The sequence below is a fragment of the Aptenodytes patagonicus genome, chromosome 7 (assembly GCF_965638725.1).
Source record: "Aptenodytes patagonicus chromosome 7, bAptPat1.pri.cur, whole genome shotgun sequence".
NCBI classification, from domain to species: Eukaryota; Metazoa; Chordata; class Aves; order Sphenisciformes; family Spheniscidae; genus Aptenodytes; species Aptenodytes patagonicus.
The window spans coordinates 8959545-8981025 of NC_134955.1; the positions used below are offsets into that span (position 1 = coordinate 8959545).

The 21481-nt window shown below is 41.2% G+C and overlaps 1 protein-coding gene across 2 annotated transcripts; it reads left to right on the top strand.

The window, feature by feature from the left end:
* The first annotated feature begins 2578 nt into the window (after nucleotides 1-2578).
* RCN1 (reticulocalbin 1) lies at nucleotides 2579-19063 on the top strand. Of its 2 annotated transcripts, XR_012995841.1 has the most exons (7): nucleotides 2579-2799; nucleotides 7715-7908; nucleotides 9497-9675; nucleotides 10217-10277; nucleotides 13135-13334; nucleotides 14273-15410; nucleotides 18837-19063. XR_012995841.1 is itself a non-coding variant. In XM_076343888.1 (6 exons), exons 1-6 carry the CDS (start codon nucleotides 2579-2581, stop codon nucleotides 14378-14380), a joined length of 963 nt encoding a protein of 320 aa, XP_076200003.1. In that variant the 3' UTR covers nucleotides 14381-16428. The 2 variants fall into 2 exon arrangements, 1 of the variants encoding a protein (XP_076200003.1); XM_076343888.1 differs by lacking the exon at nucleotides 18837-19063 and having other exon boundaries at nucleotides 14273-16428.
* Nucleotides 19064-21481: the final 2418 nt, after the last annotated feature.

Consider the following 21481-nt stretch of genomic DNA (forward strand, 5'->3'; position numbering starts at 1 on the left):
AATGGCAAAATCTGTAAACGTTAATCTGAGTGATACAAAAATCCGGCAACACTAAGACTGACCAGATCAACAACTGTTTTGACTGAACGTGCAGTCTATTCTCAGCACTAAAATCTAAGACTTCAGCCCTCTAAGGACAAGTAATCGCAGTATCTTTCCTTTTCCACAAAAAGTCATATTGGATCAATCAAATTTTTATTGTTATTACCAATGGTCCTGAACCAAGTCTAGAGGGATCAGAACATTCGTGATTTCCCATCTTTCATAAGATCGCCGCATTTCAGGGCTCACTCACACTTGAATCCAAACACAGGGCAAAATTAAAATGTTCCAATGGCCAGAACCCATATCCCTGAGGCAAACCCTCCCAATGTCTGGAGGCTTTCAAATGAATGACCACACATGCACGTAGCCCATTCTGCACTGCTATTACTGTAGCTTTTCTCACAGAAGCAGCTCCAAATTGTTCTGACAACAGAACATACAGATTCATTTCCCACATCCCTCAAATAACTTCATATTCCTCTGCTACTAAGATCAAACATCAAGCTACAATGTTACAACACTGATGGGGTGAATGGGCAGTAAAACATACCTGTTACCCATGCAAATGACTTAGCTCTTAACTAGCAGCACACTCTAGCACCATGTGGATCAGGAAAGTAAAAATTCAGCACCTCAGCACAGCCTTACCTCTGGAGTAACATTAGAAACGGTATTACAGATGCAGGAATCAGGGACAGGGACATTAGAAGACTGAGACCAAACAAAGAGCAGTATCTGAATTATTGCACAAATATGAGATTCCTGAATATGTTAATGAAAACTTTGTTTTACAGGTATATGCTTAATACAAAAAACCCACAAAAAAACCCCAATAAAAGTATTGCATCTCACTAGCTTTGTAAACTCAAACACAGTTGGTATGATCAGCTGAACCACTTTTAAGCTGCCACATGCGTATATTGCAGCTCTTACCAAAACAACACTGAAGCACTTGCTCAGCTGAGGACGTCCAAACACGCCTAGAGGACAGTCTATCCAGGCCTAAAGCAAAGGGCAGCTCGCGTGGCTGAAGTGAAAAGGGTGTTTTGCTCTGTCTAGACTTAAGTAACAAACCAACATATCTGGCTGTTTAAATGATTGAAATCTGCTACTGTCGCCAACGGTTCTGAGGCAAAACCACCACTAGCCCTGCATGGCTCTCGTTCACGCTTCGCACGAGTCACAAAAGGCAGAAAACAGCAAACGTGGAAGTCTCTGACACCACCTTTTTGCTGTCAGTACAGTCAAGCCCTGTGCCAGACATGGTTCAGCTACACATGAGGTTTAGGTCAAAAGGATGTCTACTGGGGTAATAACAGTGGAAGAGAGGCCGTGGTCGGGTTCAGCATCTTACATGTCAGCGTTAGCGGCACAGCCAAAGGCCACATCATAAATATGGTTTATATACCCTGTGGACTGGGCTGAAGAATCAGACGTTGCAATTTGAAACTAGTAGTACCCTCAGGTCCGAAGTGCCAATGGACAGGCAAGCCCGGGTGGCGATGCTTATCTGCACGGTTGGTCGTATAGCTTAGAAGAGGACCCCGTAGCAACAGGATCATTAACATACAACATATCGCATGCAATGACAATCCTCCTTAGCAGTTAATTAAGGATATAACATAGGAAAACGAAATGTACTAGGAGCAAATTTCAATTACCTCTGTCTAGACTTGTACAATCTTGAGCAAAATAAATTGTAATCTAAGGAAAAACCAAAACTTTTTCCTATGACAGATGATTTGGGCCTTCTCTCTCCCGCCATTTTCAGGATCCCGAGTCCGCTTCCCTTACAGCGATAGTGACCCTGTTATGATAAACATCTTCTATGAGAGTGCTGACAACCTTTTTTCCTGCATTTTTTGGGTAACAGCTTGCTGTTACACTCAAGACAGAGCCACAGCTTTGGGTTTTTTTGTTTTCTTGTAGCCTTATTGTTACTTGCCTTTAAAAGAAAAAAATCATACTTTTGTCCTTTCCTAACCAATTCAGCACGACATCAGAAACCATCAGCCTGATACTCCGGATGAACAAACTGTACAGAGTAACAGAGAAACACAAACGACCCGCCACCCTGTGCTGACGTGTCTTTTCGACAGCACAAGCTTAGCACGGTGGGATGATAAAGGAGAGGCAGAGGACTGCACGCTCCCCACTCCGATTTGCCCAAGGCGGTTCTCCCGACGTCCTTGGCAAACCGCTCGGAGCCCCGCGGCCCTCAGGCTCGCGCGGCGGCCGTTGGGCGGCCGTTGGGCGGCCGTTGGGCGGCCGGCCGGCTCGCGCCGCTCTGCAGACGTGGCGCCGGGCCGCGCTCCCGGCGGCCGCGGCCCGACCGCGTCCGCCCCGCCCCCTGCCCGGCCGGGGGAGGAGCGGGGCCGGGGAGCGGCGGGGCGGCCGCGGGGCGGGGCGGGTGCGATGAGCGGGGCCGGCCTCGGCCTGGGTCGGCGCCGGGCAGCGGAGGGGTGCTAGCCGCCGCTTCGGCGGGACTCTCGGTGCGCGGCGCCCGCGGGGCAGGGGCGGCGGGGCGCGGGGCATGGGGAGCGGCGGGGCGGGGTGGCGCCTGGCGCTGGCGCTGCTGCTGCTGCCGCCGGGCGGCCTGGGCAAGCCGACAGCGCGGCAGGAGCGGGCGCGGCCCGGCGCCGCGCAGCACGAGGACCGGCCGGGCTTCCAGTACGACCACGAGGCCTTCCTGGGCAAGGAGGAGGCGCGGAGCTTCGACCAGCTCAGCCCGGAGGAGAGCCGGGAAAGGCTGGGGTAAGAGGCGCGGGCGGGGGCCGCTGCCCCCGTCGCGGCAGCGTGGCGGCCTGCGGAAACGTGGCAGGGGGAGGGCCCGGCGCGGGCGGCCCGCCGGCCGGGGTGGGCGCGGGGAAGGGCGGCGGCGTGGGGCTGCCTTCCTGTGTGTCCGAGGGGGCGGCGAGGGCCTTGGCCAAAGGAGCGGGGCGCGGCTGGAGGGCGTTGGGCGCTGCCTGCCCCGCTCCAGCTCCCCGGCCCCGGGGGAGACTGGCCCCTTCCCACTGCGAGGGGCTCCTGGAGTACCCTGTACCTCTGTATAGCCGGTGATACCTCTTCCGTTAGACTTCTTTCGCACCCCGCTGATTTTGCAAACGAGCAACCAACAGTTGATCACTTCTGCATTTTTCTCTCCTGCCTTTTCTGGTCCTACAGCGATAAGCCTCGTGGAGGGAGCTGCTGTGTGTGGTGCTGTGCCCGGTGTCGGACAGACCTCACCCGCTGCTGGAGGGCTTTGCTGCTGCAGCGCCTTGCCTCTGGGTCACTTGCCTGGACCATCTTAGTTTGAATCAAGTTTAAACCATTCCTTCTTCACAGCTCCATTTACAAGTCCACTTGAAGCCATCTTCCCACGGCTTTTCCACTTGTGACATCTTTGCCCACTGTCTTACAGTGTTGCTCTTGCTTCCATGCTGCTCTTTACGCCAAGAACAGAGTCCATACAACGGTTGCCTTATTTTACTGCTTTTCCTTCCTTTACACTTACAAGGAGTCAGACCATTAATTAGAACTGTTTAACAGTAGTTAAAGAAAGATCTTTTTATGTATTTACTAATGAGAAAATAGTTTAAAACATCTCCATGTTGTCACTAAGATTAGCTTTGCCTTCACTCCCCTTTCATAGGGAGTGGGACTTATTGTATGTCTGTCTAGTTCCATCATAAGCTCTAAGAGTGCAGTATCACTGTTACCTCACAGGCTGACCTCTTGATCCTTCTGGAAGCTGTCACTACTTATTTACCTGTATCTCAGTGAGTAAAGTGGTTATCAGAAATGACCAATTTCATCCACATTGTTTCAAGAAGGAGCAAAAGAAACCATGTTCTCAGCGTACATGATCTATGACTTAGATTCTCATAAAGTGTATCACTAAAATGGCCATACCTTTTTAAAATTGGTCTACACTTGCACAATTACAGATACTTTAGTTGGGGATATGATTTAACAATAGAGTTGTTTTTAAACAGTTTTTACAAATGCTAACTCAGCAAGGGAGGAAGCTTAGCTTTTAGCAGTCTCACTGTGTGCACCTTGGAGAGGTGACACGGGCATGTTAAGCTACAGCCACAGTCAATAACCTTTTAAATGGAGGTGACTAAAGCGTCCCTCTGAGGACCAAAGCCCACATCGTGGGGTGAGCATTGTGCAGCAGAACATCAGAGATGTGGTTCCGGGGGGGCCCTGTGGGACAGTTCCATAACTTTTAGCATTTCCTAACCTCGTAATTTCAGATATCATACTGGGAGGTAGAGGGGAGAGAGGATTTTTAAAACACTTCACTTTCTTTTGTTGTGGTTTAATAATCAGATATACCGAGAAAAACAGTTTTGTGATGGGCAAACTCTGCAGTGAGGGTTACAAATAGTGTCACTTCTCAGCACGTGAGTGGCTTTTAGGAAGAAGACATTTAATGAAAAGCTATTTTTCAATGCTTTTTGGGAGAAAACAGGAACATATAGTCTGCTGCTCTAACCAAAGTGCATGCTGCTGCATTTGTAAGTTATTTTACCTTGCTTAGGAAGGGTGGCAGCACATTGGTCATCCCAGTGACCAATGCTGGGATTGGAATCCCAGGGCTAGACAGCAGTAATGCAAAGCTACTCTCATCATCTTCCAGAAAACAAAAAGGAACTAGCTAGTATACAGAAAAAGCCCTGCAAACTCAACTACCTGCAGCATCAGTGGAGGAGCAGCTGCACAGTATGATCTTGGTTTGAGATGATGGCACATACCAACCCATGTCATGACCTGGGAGTGTACCTGCCCTTATGACAGATTCCATGGCAGGGGATCCCCTCTCACTGTCCTCCCACACCGGCTCACGTGACAAGGGAAGAATCATACATTGCCCACCCATGCGCAATACCACAACTCACCTGGCTTTGGAGAAGCATGACATAATCCTGGTGCAGCATCCAAGGACTGCATTAAGGGACTGGAGATGGGCTAAGAAGGAGGGGAGTGGGGCTGCAGTCCTCTGAACCTTCTTCCTGCCATTTGTGATGGGCCTGTCATTTTCAGAGAACATAGAAGATGATTACAGATCCTCAAAATGTTTCTGTTCTTTATACAGGCCAAGGCTGTATGTTTATCAAACTGTATGTTTATCAACATACAGTACTCACATCAGGTGCAGAGGGGAAGCCTTCCTCTTTCACCCACTTTGTAGCAGTGATTTCCTTGCCCCAACTTCATTTCATCACCAGATCTCTTTGCAGACTGGCAGCTTAAATCTCTGTAATAGCGGGTTGTATGTACCTGTTGCATGTGCCCTCTAGCTTCTTCATTATGAGGTAGGAGACTAATAATGACTGTAATCCCACATAAGTTAAAGGGAGAAAGTAAGCTTTCAGGTATTACGCACTTGTGCGTGTAAATTCCTGTGTATGAGCTGACATTTTGTGTCTGTTAACATGTTCCTTGAATTTTTGCTGTATTCAGGAATTAACTATTTAAAATAAAGGCACTAAGGCTTTTCAGACTGACCAATGTACGCTAGCTCCGCTACAAAACTTAGAATGATCCTGAGCCATTTTACAGGTAATTATCAGTATAAAAAGTGAGGTCCGCAGTCCATACAATAGCTTCTTATCCATACCTTTGGGAGCCTGTAGGCAAGACTATTTCTTTGTCCCCATCTGCAACTGGGAAGCACAGTGAAATACTAGTGCACATGGGTGCAATGGACCTATAAAAACAAGAGTGTGGGTGAAAAGGAAGAGGCATGAAATATTTTCTGGTAAACAGTCCTGACTTCTTTTGTGTTAAAAATACTAAAGAGCTACTAGCAGAATCATTTATTATAACTAATACATTTAACAATAGAAAGAAATATCAGCTAAACCAATTAAATCAAATTCATTGTGGGGCAAATCCGTTGACAAATACAGTCCATCATGCAGTGAAAGGGACCCTTAGCAGTCAATTCCCTATGAGATTTATACAAAAGAGAAAAGGTTTTCTAGTCAGTTAATTCATACTTTACTACTTCAGAAAGCAAATTCATCAGCCTCTTTTTCCCCCCGTAGCTCAGAAATAGCATGTTTATAAATTCAATCTGATACTATCAGACTCACATAAGATTGCTGGAAATTCAGCAGAAGCTGCTGCTGCTGTTACTTGACTCTACTTACCACATTCATAACTAAGGCTCAGGAAAAGACATCGCTTCACTAGTTGAACAGTTCCAATTGGCCAGGGTCAGTTTCTTTGTGGAGAACCAAGATGTTGAATTGAAAAGAATATTTAAAAGTACAGAACTTTTCCCTGTGTCCTTTGGCTGCCTGGAGGTTTAGGGAGCTCACCTGTTGAGTCTCAAGTCAGGATTTAGGTAAGTCAACTCCTGCTCTTACCCCTTCTTACAAATGACATATAATCACCATAGGCATGGTGATTCAGCCTATGGGGAATGGTCATTCAGATTATCTTGAGCTGGCCACTGGGTGGTCACCAAACTAGGTGCAGTGCAGCTACAGGCAGTTTGCTCCTGTACCTCATGAGCAGTGATACAAGGGTTAAAACTGCTGATGTGCCTAAAGCCAATTTGGATGTGCAGAAGAGACATGGTGCTACCTGCCCCAGTTCCAGGAGCAGGGTACATAGTTTCCCGCAGGTCAGTGCCCAGAATATAACACAAGCTTACCTACAAGTTGTGGGATTAAAGCTTCATTCTTATTGTAGATAAAGGTTTTGTCATCTGGTTTACCACTGTAGCTGGGACAGAAGCCAGTTTTACAAGCTCAAACCCAAACTGGTGGCGTTTAGCAATTACAGGCATCCCTTGAGAGATTTATTGCAGAGGACCTAAATGGTATAGGAGAACGTTGCCTCTTTTTTTTTTTAACATAGTTTTTCAGGTCAGTTTTATCTGCAGCTGTGTGTAGAACTTTTCAAAGATGGAAGTTTCCCTGGGAGTACACCAGTACCTTACTCCTGCTGATTTCAACAGGACTTCAGGCTAGCAGCTTTATACAGGACAGTGGCTTATAGCCCAACTGCCAGCAATGACTGGAGACCTGCTGCAGACCAGCTATTGCTTTAGTGAGTAACAGGCATTCCTGACAACACAAGCAATACTGCTTTTTGCTGGAAAAGAAAGAAAAGAAACAGAAGTGGAGGGACAGGAATGGAAGGGAAGACTGTACATGGTGTACATGCCCAGCATTACACAGTCATATATAACTCACTCCACTCTAGCGTCAGTCTGCTGGAAAGTCATAGGAGAAACTGCAGGTGTCCACGAAATCCTAGTTTTTTGCCCTGGTTGCCTCCAGCAAGCTGCAGTACAGGCTCTCTCCCAAGGTGAAGTTAGTGTCTCCTACTCTGAGCCCAGCATGGCCACTCCCTATTGACAGTGAAGAACAGGTCCCCGTAAGTAGATACAAGCTAAGAAATCCAGGTATTATATGAGGTACTTTGTTCACTAATTTTGATCGTGCGAGTTCCATTTCAATTATTCATAGCAATATTGAATAATGAATAGAGACATATCCCTTAAGATAATCTGCAAAATGCAAGAAAGCCTTAGCCAGTAGGACAGCTTTATAAGTTTTGGGCACTGCGTTTTTGTGGAAAATCGGGACCAGATAAAGATTACTCAAATTGGACTGACATGCAGTTTGTTCTGTCAACTCCTAAGGATGCTGGTCTCTTTTTACAGGAAGATTGTGGATAGAATAGATGACAACAAAGATGGCTATCTCACAACAGAGGAATTAAAAAACTGGATTAAACGGGTACAGAAACGCTATATCTATGAAAACGTGGCTAAAGTTTGGAAAGATTATGATCTAAACAAGGACAATAAAATCGCCTGGGAAGAATACAAACAAGCCACATACGGTTATTATCTAGGTAAGATAACATTTTCAGATTATATGCTCAAAGACTATTGAGATTATAAGGCTTGATTTCATGCCTTAGAGTCAACAGGAGTTTGGTGTCACATTTAGGACTCTTGAAAATCGCATTAAATTTTATAGATGCTCAGAGGTCAAAAGCACTTCTTAGTTGTTTATTGCAGCCATTTCCACATGGGTCACCAGCACACAGAAGGTTTTGTAGAGGGATTATTAAATGTACTCACAAAGCTGAACTAAAGTCTCCTTCAGTTAGAAATACATATTTCTTTAACATTAAAAATGGTACTTTAATTAAAAAAGAATATATTGTGTAATTAACCGGTATTTGTTAATTCAGTCTCTCTAAACTCTTAAGAGTCTAGATGCTAAAAATTTAGGCTGGGTCTAAGCTATAGCAAAGTTATTGATTAAAATAGTTCTTGCAGAATAACATGCTTCCGACTGTGATCAACTGCAAATGAAAATCCTTAACAAATCAGGCAAAAGGAACGTATTAAAAAATATACCTGAATCTTTTTTTCCCCCACATACATTCCCTTTGCTTTTTATAAGTTAACGAAGGGAAAGGAGGAGAAGAGATCACTTAAGCTAAAGGGCAATGCTGACAGAACAATAAATTGGTATTAACTGACCATTTATACTGGAAATGAGAAGACAATATCTACCTACCATAGAGGCACTTTCTGGAGCAAGCTTCCAGTAGCAGTAATAAGTACAAAGTCTGCTTTAGATTAAAATTGAGCTTATTACATTTGTGGAAGGAAGTATTTGACACGCAATCCCTGCAGCAGTATCCCTGGGAGACCTTCTCAGCTCTTTGTCTTTGGTCTCTGTAATCCCCAAGATTTGGAGAACAGCTTCTACATTGTGGTCTTGTGTTAGTGCACACTTAAACTTCCCATCTGTGATTCCTGGCCTAGTCTTTTTCAACTGTGTTTGTCTCCCAACATGTGAATTGTGAAATATGAGTTTTTTTCATGTTTGAAGTCAGTTTAGTGATCCTATTTTTAAAATTCTATCAAATACCATTCGTTTTATGCCACCGAACACCCTGAAAAAATGTCATTGTTTTAAACTGAAAATAATTGTTAGGTTCCCTGTAGCAGAGGCGTAGCAGTTAGATAATTTCAGTCAGTCTGCCAGCTTCTGAAATCACTTTTCTTTGGTTTGCTTGCTTTTTGAAAAAGTTGTATAGTTCATATTGATTCCTAAGAAGAATAAAACTTCTGTGAATGAAATCTGCCCCAAATATTGCCTAAGCAGTGCTTGTAAAAGCAAATTAAAAAAAAATAAATCTATGAAGGATAATATACAATAGTGCAAAATCCATTATCCTGGACTGCAACAGAAGACTTACTCAGACATTTACCTATACTACTAAGTCACCTTTAAAAATCAAACCAAGTGCTTGACCTCTGAATTTAAAACTTCACAGGAAGGAGAAGTTCCATTTTAACACAGCAGCTATTCTGGCAATAAGCGTTTGTATTTCTAGACTCTAACGGCAAATTGGGGTGCTTCGTTGTGGTAATATGTTTTAAAAGGAACATAGTTTTGAGATCTTCTCGATTAATTTGCAGAAAATCCAGAAGAATTCCAAGATGCAACCGATCAGCACAGTTTTAAAAAAATGCTGCCCAGAGATGAAAGACGGTTCAAAACTGCAGATCTGGATGGAGACTTAGCTGCCACTCGTGAAGAATTCACTGCTTTCCTTCACCCAGAAGAGTTTGAGCATATGAAAGACATCGTTGTCTTAGTAAGCAGAGCAAAACTAATGACATTATTTTTACTTTTATTTTTTTGGATGAGCTTTGAAATGCTTCTCTAATCTTTCTGCACAGGGTTTAGAAAAAGACGCACACATAGCCAAATGGGGAACGGAAAGGGATGCCTTTCACGAAATTCACTTGATTTAGAGCTCTCAGTATAAGAAAGACTTGTTAAATGCACTTAGCTCCTAAATGGAATCAAGAAACAGTTTTGGGGCACTGAGTTACACCAAAATAAAAGGAAGGGTATGCTGACACACAGCAGCTAAGTGTTTGATGCAAGCATGTATCTGCCCCTAACTTAAAACTTAAGCATGATGTCCAGTTCATTCATGCAGGGAAGTTTTTCAACATGAAAGGATATTTGTATATTCATTGTATAAACAACAATCACACCGGAGTCAGTGAGAGTACATTTGCCTGTGTACAAGGGCAGGTGAAGGCCTCAAAACGCGAAATGATCAAAGAGGCGAGTAACCAGAATTCTCAGTTCTCTCTTGATTACTTCGATGCAAAACTATTTTCCAGGAAACCTTAGAAGACATAGACAAAAACGAGGATGGTTTTGTGGATCAAGATGAGTACATTGGTAAGTGTTGAGGTTTGTTTCTTATATAATCTACAGTCCATCTTCTCTCAAATTTGCAGCAGTATTAACAACCCAAAGGTGAACCTTTCTGTGCTCCAGTTCAACTATTTTAAACCAGCCGCCCAACCCAGAAAGTTTAATTTCATTTTAGGCAGATAGCAACATCATCAGCAAAAGGTTCCTCACACATTACAGCATAAAATCCTCCTCTTACTCTTGTATAATTTGGCTAAGAGGGTCTGGAATATTTTTCATGACAGGAATACTCTCTGTATACTTGACCACACTAACAGCTTTTTGAAGGCATTGTTTAGAGATGCAGGAGGATCAGAAAGTGAATTAGTCTCTTCCCAAGTTTGAATGGTACTTGACTATGCAAAATAGCTGGGAAGCACACATTGCAAAAAAGAAAATTCACCTTTTTTCTACTAGTTATTTTCCTAATTTAATTAGTAAGTAGGTACCCATACTTCTCTAATGATTTGTATGGTGATGCCATTATGTTTCTTCTAGAAATATAAGATACATTAGAAATGAACTCTAAAAATAGCACTAAGATTTAAGATTCTCGAAGTTGTGAAGCGCGTGAAAGTCAGCTGTGCATTACTTCAGTGGCAGAAAGAGAACAAAATGGGAAACACCAACAGCAGATCAGTCACAGTTAATTTGCACAAACTTTAGTCACACTAGGCAGTTAGCTGCTGTCTTGCACTTAGGCCTATGAAGACAAAAATGGAAGCAGGACTGGAGATTACCAGTACATAATATGTTTTAGCCTTTTGAATCATTATGCTGATACCAAAAGCTAACTTCTCCCACTACACTTACTTTGATAGGTTTTAAATGAAGAAAGTAGCACCAGGAAAGCATTAGTTTAAACTCAGATGAATCTTTCCATTTCTAGTGGTGCTATAAAGATCACTTCACATATAATCAGGAACAATATACACACGTTAATTAATGGCAGGGGGTTTCTATTCCTTGTAAATTATATTTAGCCTCAGAATGTGAACGCTATTCATTTATGACTGAAATAACAGAGCAGTATAATTTCCACAGTAATTTCAGTTCATTCAGTGACATTACCTACATATAATTATAAGGTAATTGTCAACATTTGTTACTATGTGAATGCTGTTTTTTCTTGTCTTCTATAGATAGGAACATAGAATGTTCTAGTCACGATCACCCCACATTGGCAAGGATGATAAAAATCAAATTGACAGGACGTGTCAGTTGCTTCAAATAAACAATATAATTTGCACTTTAAAAAAATGAGAAAAGAAAGTGAATGTGTTGTCTGAAGTTTTCTTCATGAGTTGAGGAAAACTATACTTAAAATATTCCTACTTCCCTTTTTTAGACGTAATTTATTTTATTTTTGATCAAGCTGGGGTTAAAAAACAGAAAACTAAATCTCTTCTTTGGTAGTTTATAAGGAACAACAAAAAGAAGTCCAAAAATTTCAGTCTCTACATCAGGTATTTGATGGGGAAATCTCCTGAAGGTTATAGAATGATTCCTCCCTCCTCCTCCTTCCTTCCTCCTATTTTGTCTTTTACAAAATTTGGTTTAGATTTTGCAGAAGCAGCGAAGCAAAATATCCCTAGTCATGTTAAGCAGAGAATTAAATTCTTACTGTGCATGAGCAGGTAATAGAGTATTTCAGGGACGCTGTGCACAGTTCTACCAATAGAGAACTTAAGCCTAGTGTACATGCTCACACTGCAGGGTGGGCGGAGGTTATTCCTAGATTTGAGACCAGCATTTATACTTCCTATAGATACCAGCCAGCCTCTGGCCCTGAGACCATCCATGTGGGGTGCACTTACAAAGCAGGTTTTAATTATAAATAGAAAAGTGGAAGGCTTGAGGAATAAGCAGCCCTGATCATCAGGAAACGATTGGCCACAATAACCAGAAGGATAAAATGGACCCACTACTCATCATTTGGAAGGCCTGTGCTGTAAAGAACAGTTACAAATCACTTGCTCTTCATAATCACTGCTACTCTCCCAACTGTTGATACAGATAGCCGCTGCCACTGTGGCATTTTCCCTCTTAAATATAGCCCAGGACTGATATACAGAGCAGCTCATGTACGTAATCTATGCATCCTATGTCACAAATGGTACTCCATCCCAAGGTACCAATCTATGACAAGTACACTGCCTGTGGTTTCTCACACAGAAGGCACCACTGATTCATAATGACTTCTCTAGGTCTTTCTTTGTAGAAGAATACCTTTTACTGGAGTGTGCTGCAGCACTGCGTGGTTAAAAACGGACTCATCTACTAAGATGAATTTCTCTTACGCAGACCTCTCTAAAAGCAGGACAAAAACATTCAAGTTCCATTTAGCAATTTTTGTTTTCCTAAATTTCCCCTGTGCCTTTCTTCCCTTAACCACTCTGCTGGCTGGAGTCTGATCGTACACACAAAGACATTTGCTGGCAGGGACAAGATTAAAGTGCTGAGTTCCTTTCTCCCCACGTGACTGAGCCCAGTACTAAAGCTTATGATTGCTATTTAGCTAAAGATCCTTAAAGAATTTTTTTCATTCTGAAATTCAGTGGATGATGGCCTTTGGGCAGGTTGACCTCTCATGTTAGCCTCACCAGCAGTGCACATTACGATACAAGGGTAATGTAAGAATGGACAGGATCACCAGCAGTGAAGAAATAGGCCTGAGAGAAGTTATGCACAGCTACTCTATTTACACCCCACATTTCATTTTCTGTACAAAGAAACCTGTGCAGAGTGAAAAGTTTAGTCTTCCTCTGAGGAACACTCTCTTTAGTTTGTGCATAATTTCAAATTAAATATGACTCAGGTGAGACCTTTATTTCCTCTCCAGCTGATATGTTTGCAAATGAAGAGGGTGGACCAGAGCCTGACTGGGTGATTACAGAGCGTGAACAGTTTTCAGATTTTCGTGACCTCAACAAGGATGGAAAGATGGACAAAGAGGAGATTCAGCACTGGATTCTCCCACAAGACTATGATCACGCACTAGCTGAAGCCAGGCACTTGGTCTATGAATCGGATGTAGACAAGGTACTTAAGTGTTCTAGTATACTTTTTTAAAAAGTTATATAAGGTGTTGTGTTTTTTTAAAACATTGTAAATAACTACAGCTAGCAAGAAATTCTTCCCAATATCTTTTCTTATTAGTACAGTTCAAATGGAGTTTTAGAGGCTAGAATTGCTAGTGTGTTAATGTGTCAATGCCAGTTTCAGTTGGTAGGGTTAGAATCACAAAGTAAAAGTAATAAAATACTTTATCAGCTCTAGAAGTCCCATTGGCTTTCATTAGGTTAGATAAATTATTTATCATCTTAAACCTGGAAGTTGTAACACAATAGAAATATTCTTCCTTTTATGAGTGGTTTTTGTATGCTTATTTAGACTGCAAGAGAAAAAGAAGAGATACATTACATAGGAGGTAGCAAAAAAAACCCATTTCTGTAATCAAACACACATCTGTGACTTAAAGACTGGCTCAATACATCCACGTCCTCTAACATGGGAGATTAATGGTTCAGTAGATCCCAGATGGTGATCTTCAGAAGTGTAGAGTGAGCAAAGTTGGAACCTGAAAAGTCAAAACACTGTTACACAGAGAGCGTGTAAATTGCTAACATAAGCAACCATCTTCAACAAAATACGCCAGAGGATTTTCATTTTTACTGTCAGGAAAGCAAAACTAAACCACAAGGCAAAACTGTGTACCAGAGAACCCATGTACTGTTTGGCAGTGAGTCAATTACAAAGAACTTTCAATTAACAGTTTGACCCAGCTGAAGCCAGTGGGGCTTCTGTCTTCCACTGGGGTCCAAATTTCACTCACCATGACAGCTACAGTGATTCCTGAACGTGCAGTCTGCTGCTTTGAAGAACTGTCTATTTCCCAGGGCTCTTTTAAGTCTGTGCTGGTGTGTCTCTTACTTAGCTTTGAAAATGTTCTTACAGGGATTTTATTTTCCTTCCACCAGGATCAAAAGTTAACGAAAGAGGAGGTTCTAGACAACTGGAATATGTTTGTTGGAAGTCAAGCTACTAATTATGGGGAGGACCTCACAAGAAACCATGATGAACTATGATACAGTGTACCAACCGTTATGCCACAGACCTTTTCTCCGCTTTACTGAAATCACCGTGTCCATCCTCTCTTTTTGGGGAAGATGGACAAGAGACACACTCACAACCGAATGACTTGCATTAATATATTTTTAACATGCCAGCTTATTACCTCAGAAACCGCGTAGAAATAGCTTTTTACTCTTTTCACATGGTTAAATACAATATCTAATTACTACAGTTTTATTTTGGAAAACATAAAAATGTAACTTTTCTTAATAGATTAGAGCCTGACCTGGAAAAGGCACTTCTAAAACATAATTGCAAGGATCTTTAGTAGTGAAATATTTTCTTCAAATACCCGTTTTTACTATAGTGAAATGCAGCTAGGATTAGAAAGAAACCTAATTTTTAAACAGACTAAGTTATTTAGTCGTCTTTTTTAATAGCATATAACAATTTAGTTATACTTTGACCCTCCTATCCAGAGAAAAGGTTTGACACAACAAGATCCACAGCCTTTTTCTCCACACTGTTTTTCTCTCCCAGTTTGGGCCAGAGGTGCTGAGGAAGGTATCCAGCGGCCCTCTGGCTCATAGCTTTACAAGTGCAACATGTACGACTGGCCCTTCTCTCTAATCCCCATCACAGTGCAGAGACAGCACACGTGGCCCAACACCCTGTGCCGGCATTCCTCAGCGAGGATTGTGGAGTTCATAGTGACAGCTGCTCCTTCTGACAACAGAATAACGTACAATTGTTTGTAGGCTGTTGCTTATGCTGTTTCCTGGGAGGAATTATGCCACATGGAGCATAATTTATCTCATGCTTTTCGCGCTTTACCCAAGCCGTACTCTTGTTCACACAGTGTGAATGGCAGCAGTTCTGTGATGGAGAAAGAATGAGACATATCACCCCTCTGGGCCTTCTGTCTTCTCTGCCGCATAAGAGGACAGATTTATGTGGCTGAAGTTCTGGTTTTATATGTATATACGTGTAAGTACGTGTTACTGAAGCAACTACATGAAGACAGCTTTCCTTCCAAAGAAAGGGGTAAGCTTTCCACACAGGTGCTTTCTTTTTTACTGTATAATGTGAGCTGTTACATGTATATTTTTATATACCCAACTTAGGTAAGTTTTGTTGTTTTTTAAATGTACTGGTTTTAAAATAAGCACAATAAAACCAGTACTTCTTTTTGATACTATGAAGGTGCAATAACACTAACACAGACTAGGATAGAGAGGTGATGTGAAAGCAGGAAGCAGCCCTATTAAAGCCAGTAATTCCCAAAGCACTGGGTCATTGGCAGCTCCTGCAGCACTGGGTGGTCATCTACGAACAGCAGCTGGACATACGGCACCAACTGTTTCTTCTTCACCTCATTAAAAAAAAGAAAAAGCTAGAAATAAGTCCAATAGACATAGTTGCTATTGCTATCACTAGAATCTGTTCTGAACACTAATACTAGGAGATCAGGGCTCCACAGCAGTGTTCACCTGGAGCTTCCTTGAAGGTTTGGTGTGCAGCATCACACACTGGTCATCACACAACCATCCAGAGAGAAGTTCTGAGACTCCCAGGATGGGATACACTTCAGCAATTTAACAAATCTGTGAAAATCATGAGACAATGCAGAACTGTGACTTCCATAAACAGTGTCATTTTTATAAGGTTATATAAGAACTGTGGTGAAATATCTTACATCTTCCAATTGAAGACAATTAAATCTAGATATCAGAGTCTGGCAGAGATTACCTGTTCTTGCTAGCACAATTATTAAGCTTTTGGTGTGCACTTCTTATGACATTGCCAGCAATGTCTCTGAAAAGTCCCTACCTCTTCCACTAACATACAGTAGGACAAATGTCATAAGACATAAGTGAACCATTTTTGCTCTTCCAGTACCCTCAAGTTAAATAAATGCCTAAATGCAGTGTTATCTGAGAAGCAATAAAATTGTATCCTGGCACATGTAAAAGATTATCTGTTTTGTTTATGACTTGGATTTGGAAAGGTTTATTGTAGTCAATAATCCTAACAACCTTGAGAACTTTTTTTTTAAGTAGTCCTTTCGTACTAAATTTTAACATTTTAATATTTTACAGAATTGTAGTACTCTCTCTGCGCTTACATTATCCTCTGCTGTTTCAGGAAACAATACCTTAAAAGACTTCAGAAAAAGCTTGTTTCCTGCAGCTCAGACTGGATACTTAAGCCAAGGATTTTTACTGAAGCCCAAGGGAAGGTTGTTCGCTAACTCTTGTTGAAATTCAGTGGGAGTTGGGTGCTGAGACACTAAGCATCATTGCCTTCAGCTAAACATGACACTTCCAAATCCACTGCGTTCTGTCCCAACAGAAAACTGCATCTGAGCTTTGACAAGCAATCACATTTTCTTCCACATTACTCAATGAATTTGGAATAGAATTAGCGTCAAATGAGAGAAAAATCATGTTCTCGTGTTTGTTCTCTATTTCTATTGATGCTTGGAAGACATTGGGCATTTTCCGGTATAAAACCATACTTACATGAGTAACAATGCTAAAATCAGAGGAGTTACTCGTGCAAACAGGAACTGGAAATTTAGATCCACTGTATTTTACAGTAAAATCTTTTTTTACAAAAAGAATGGTACTCAGGTAGACTATATCCAGCTATGAAAAAGGCAAACATGCCAACTAGAATGAGATTTAAAATACTCAAATTATTTATCAATCATTGTAAGGGTAATGGGGTCATATTAAGATTAGGAGCTTTTTTTATAAACCAGAATACAGGAACATTTTTTTAGAGAACATAAGTATCACTGAAGTGATTTCACTCTAAAGGCTACCCTCTTCTTTCCGCAGCTCTTCATAGTGTTTCACTTACCAACATCCAGTAATGCACAGTACATTTCGTGCACTAAATTTTCCTTTCAAGCTCAAAGCACTAAGGAAGAGTAACTCCAAAGAGACTAGAGCTTCTGGGTTTAAATTTAACACTATTTAAGGAAAGCAAACCTTTGCTAGGGGATATGACTGTTAACATTGTGATTTTTCAAGCCTAAGGTTTCTAATGGGGTTTGACTGTTCCAGAGATAACATTTTTTTTCCTAGGTAACATATTTCAAGTCATATTATGAGCAAACGTTACAAAATTTTAGTGTAATGTGAAATACTGTTATGTCAGATAGCATTATTTATCTGCTTAATATGACTAAAACCATTAATTGCTGGGAGCCATACTTCATCCCAGCAACATGAAAATCCATTTTGTGCCTATCTTGTCAGTTATTGCCGATTTTCTTAATGAATTGTGACGTAGTGAAATTCTGTTGGGAAATGTGCTTATATATTTCCAACTGCAGGTTCTGTATGGTAACTCTTATTACATAGATCCTCCATTAACTAAATGTTTTCATTATGCCTATGCCACAACATATCAAAGGTGCATTTTTCTTACTTAGATATCTGGAATAGCCACTCTTATTGCACATGCAGTTTTAATTATTAGAATTTATGAAATGAACTAAGTGGCTAATGTTCATTGTCTTATATTTCCATTTAATGATTCAATCAGGTTAGATCTGTGTCCTATTCCAATCAAGGTACGGTACATAACTCCCTGAGGAAAGGAGAATGCATTTCATCCTGATGTAATTACGCTTACACAAGTATCTTACAATAGTTGCATAATGCTTTACTATTTGCACTGTAGAAGTAGAAGTTGATCTTGATCCCAGTGAAGTTAGTGGCAGAACTCCTAGTCCCTATATAGAGGGACTAAGGCCTTAGCCACCCAAAGGCAAGCAGAACAATAGGATGGTGGGACTTGAGGTTAGAAATAACCTTATGACCATCAGATCCTGATCTCCTTACTACTACTACTGAACACTAACTTTTAGGAATTTAGACTGATTCATACTCATGTAAGATAATTAGGGCATAAGTCTAGCTCATGGAAGACAGTGTCTAATGTTTTACTGGTCTGTTCAAGTAAACTTAGCCATTTTACTGAGTGGTGGTGGCATCACTCCTCGGCAGCACATTACTATTAGCAAATGGAACTAGTTTTATAGGGTGGCAGAAGGAGCCACAGAAAACATTCCAAGGCCAAATGTTCTGCAAAACCTGACTTGGCTTGTAGTCAAACACTTGGAAGCATCCACCACTAATAAGCAGTGCCCTTCTATTTTCATCACTCCAATTTAGTGTGCGCTATATTCCATTTAATATGTCCAGCCAGGAGCATATTAACCATATTCGCTAATTACAAAGGAAGAATTTAGGATTATCTTCCACTGAAGTTTCAGACACCAGTAAGATGTCCCTCAAACTCAAGTGATGTATAGATTATTCCAAACATGATGAATTTCAAAGCAACCACAGAAGAAAAAGTTACCAGCTTTCCCATGGTGCAAAATAGTGTATCAGGGACATACATGCGTATGTGACACAACAGGCAATTTCACACCTGCATTCTGTCTCTCCACAGGATAGGGTAAAATGTCTTCAACAGATGGGAGCATCTCTTCACTATGCCAGTGACAAGAATACAATTGTCATGTATACGCATTACTATTCCTGTTGATAATTAAGGGATATCCATCTTCAGCACAAGTGTTGGCTCTGGTGAGGGCAGCAGAGTTCTGGAGCTCAGTTTCATATACTGCGTGTTTGTCATTTTCCTTGTGGAAGAATTTATTTCATAATCATAAAATGTCCAAATATGATCTGGTTGGCTAGCATTTGAAGTTTTAATATTTGCTTAAGTGTTTTGTAGTTGGCCTCACATTTGTGAGGTTGGCCACATTTGTGGTCTGAAACCACCACATACCTGAAATTCCAGGACATCTATATAGAACAAGTCATGGCATGATACTGAATCTGAATAGTAATTAAGGGTGACACGTACATTAGAAATGACAATGTTTCATCATATCAACAAGAATTTAGATATGCATCAAGATGCTTTCACAGTTAAGTGGGAAATCTTTTCTTTATATGGGAATAGCCTGACAACCTTTAAAATGAAAGTCCATTGGACCAATGAGGGTACAAAAACTTAATGAAAAATTAGTATAGCTTTTGAAGACATACCTTAAAATCCTCAGTAAGGCTCCTTGGTGCTTTTGTGGATGGTGTCACAGAAACATGAGTTGATAATCCCATAGGTGTATGCCACATTCTCAAACAGTTCTAGTACAGCACTGCCCAAGAAACAGCCATCACTGAAGACGCTGCATTCGTACCCAACAGATTGCTGAGGTTTAGGTAAAAATAAAGTGTAAAAATAAAGCTACTCAATAGGCTGCTCCAGCGTGCACTATCTTCTCCCACCTAAGGCTGCTGTTAGATTCTGAGGAAGTTTGATGGGTGCATGATATTGAATGCTGTGTTGGTCACCATGAATCCCACCACTAGGACTGAAGTTAACAAGTTGGATATCAAGGCCACAGTACCTAGGAAGAAAAAAAAAAAATTGTCAATTACTGAACTCCCAAGAGCATGATGTTCTCAGGACTTCTCAGGACATACCTTCTGTTTGGTTAAAAGTCAGTGACTTTAATGTTTCAGGAGGAAAAAAAAAGGGGGGGGGGGAGGAAGGCTTTTAGCATTAGAGCAACTGTAAGATAACACAGACATACCAAATAGTATTGACTAGATTGACAGGTTAGACATGCCCCCCCCCCCCCCCCCTTACTCCCAATGTCCCCCCTCACCAACTCTAAATTCAGGTAAACTGAAGTTCTGCTGACATTGCTTTCACTGCATCTCACAGGGCCTTGGTTGCTGGGACACAGAAAAGAAAGGAATGCTAGTTGAGAATGCATCAAATGAAGAAGTGCAAAAGAATTCAGATGTAGCTAAAACTTCCTGAAGCCTTTAGTTGGTAAGATTTCTTTACTGAAAGAGTGGTTAAACATTGGAACAGGCTGCCCAGGGAAGTGGTTGAGTCCCCATCCCTGGAGGTATTTAAAAGATGTGTAGATGCGGCACTTAGGGACACGGTTTAGTGGGCATGGTGGTGTTGGGTCGATGGTTGGACTCAGTGATCTTAGAGGTCTTTTCCAACCTTAATGATTTTATGATTCTATGATTTAGATGAAGTAGTCTAAAATCATAGGGAGGATATTTTCTTAAAGGTGAATTCACAAGTGAATTCCATGAGTAGTAGAAATGAAGGGAAAAGAGCGGCCGGAGAGGTGTCCTAGAACCTAACAAAACCAAAAGCTTTTCTCCATTCCTGCTTTTCATTTAGAAGATTTTGCATCAATTCCTTTGCCTGAGTCTCCCTATTCTTTCTTTGTCCTCAAGTTTTAAATTCAGTTAACAGTACAGACATAACATTTCTGGGAAATCCCAAACCTCCCCAGTCGCTGATAACTTTGAAATGCTTTATGCTGAAGAAAGGAAGTTTTCACAACTATTACATCTGCTCTGAACAGGATACAGCAAAGTACAGTTAAAGGAACCAAATGCAAGATACTAAAAAGAGTATTATTCCATTATTCCCATTTATATTCATAAAGAAAAAGATGCCTAACCTGGAACAGACAGATTTAGGATTATACTGAGTTGGAATATTTACTACAAAAACATTTAGAAGTGAACTCTATATAAGAAAAACATTTGTATACTTCTTGTAGGCTACAGAGTACTGTTTTCCTAGGGACAATAAATGCAGTAATTTACACTTGAGTTTAGTCAAACTAGCACCTTGTGAAGCAAATGTTCCCTGCATTGGTCTTTCTTCAGTGTAGTTGCATGACCATTAAAATTCTAGGATACCTTCTGGAGCTAACAATCAAACCCCAAGACTATTCCAAGGCTGCCTACTCAGTTTCTTAATAAAAATCTCTGTTATATCAGCTGTACAATTGCTGCATGTGCTGGGTGCAAAGCTTGGAAACTCTCAGTCGCCACAAAAAGGTTATGAAATTATTGCAGTCTAAAAAGGACCTTTCAAAAGCCTTGCTATCAACTAGCATTAGGTTTACAGAACAGTTATGTAGACATCTGAGTGGATATAATAATTTCTTTTCCCTCTTTTTGCAAGGAAATCAGCTTTTCACATTTGCTACCCCAAAGCTTGTCAAAAGGAAGATTGCATATACACATTAAAATGGGTCCTCTGGG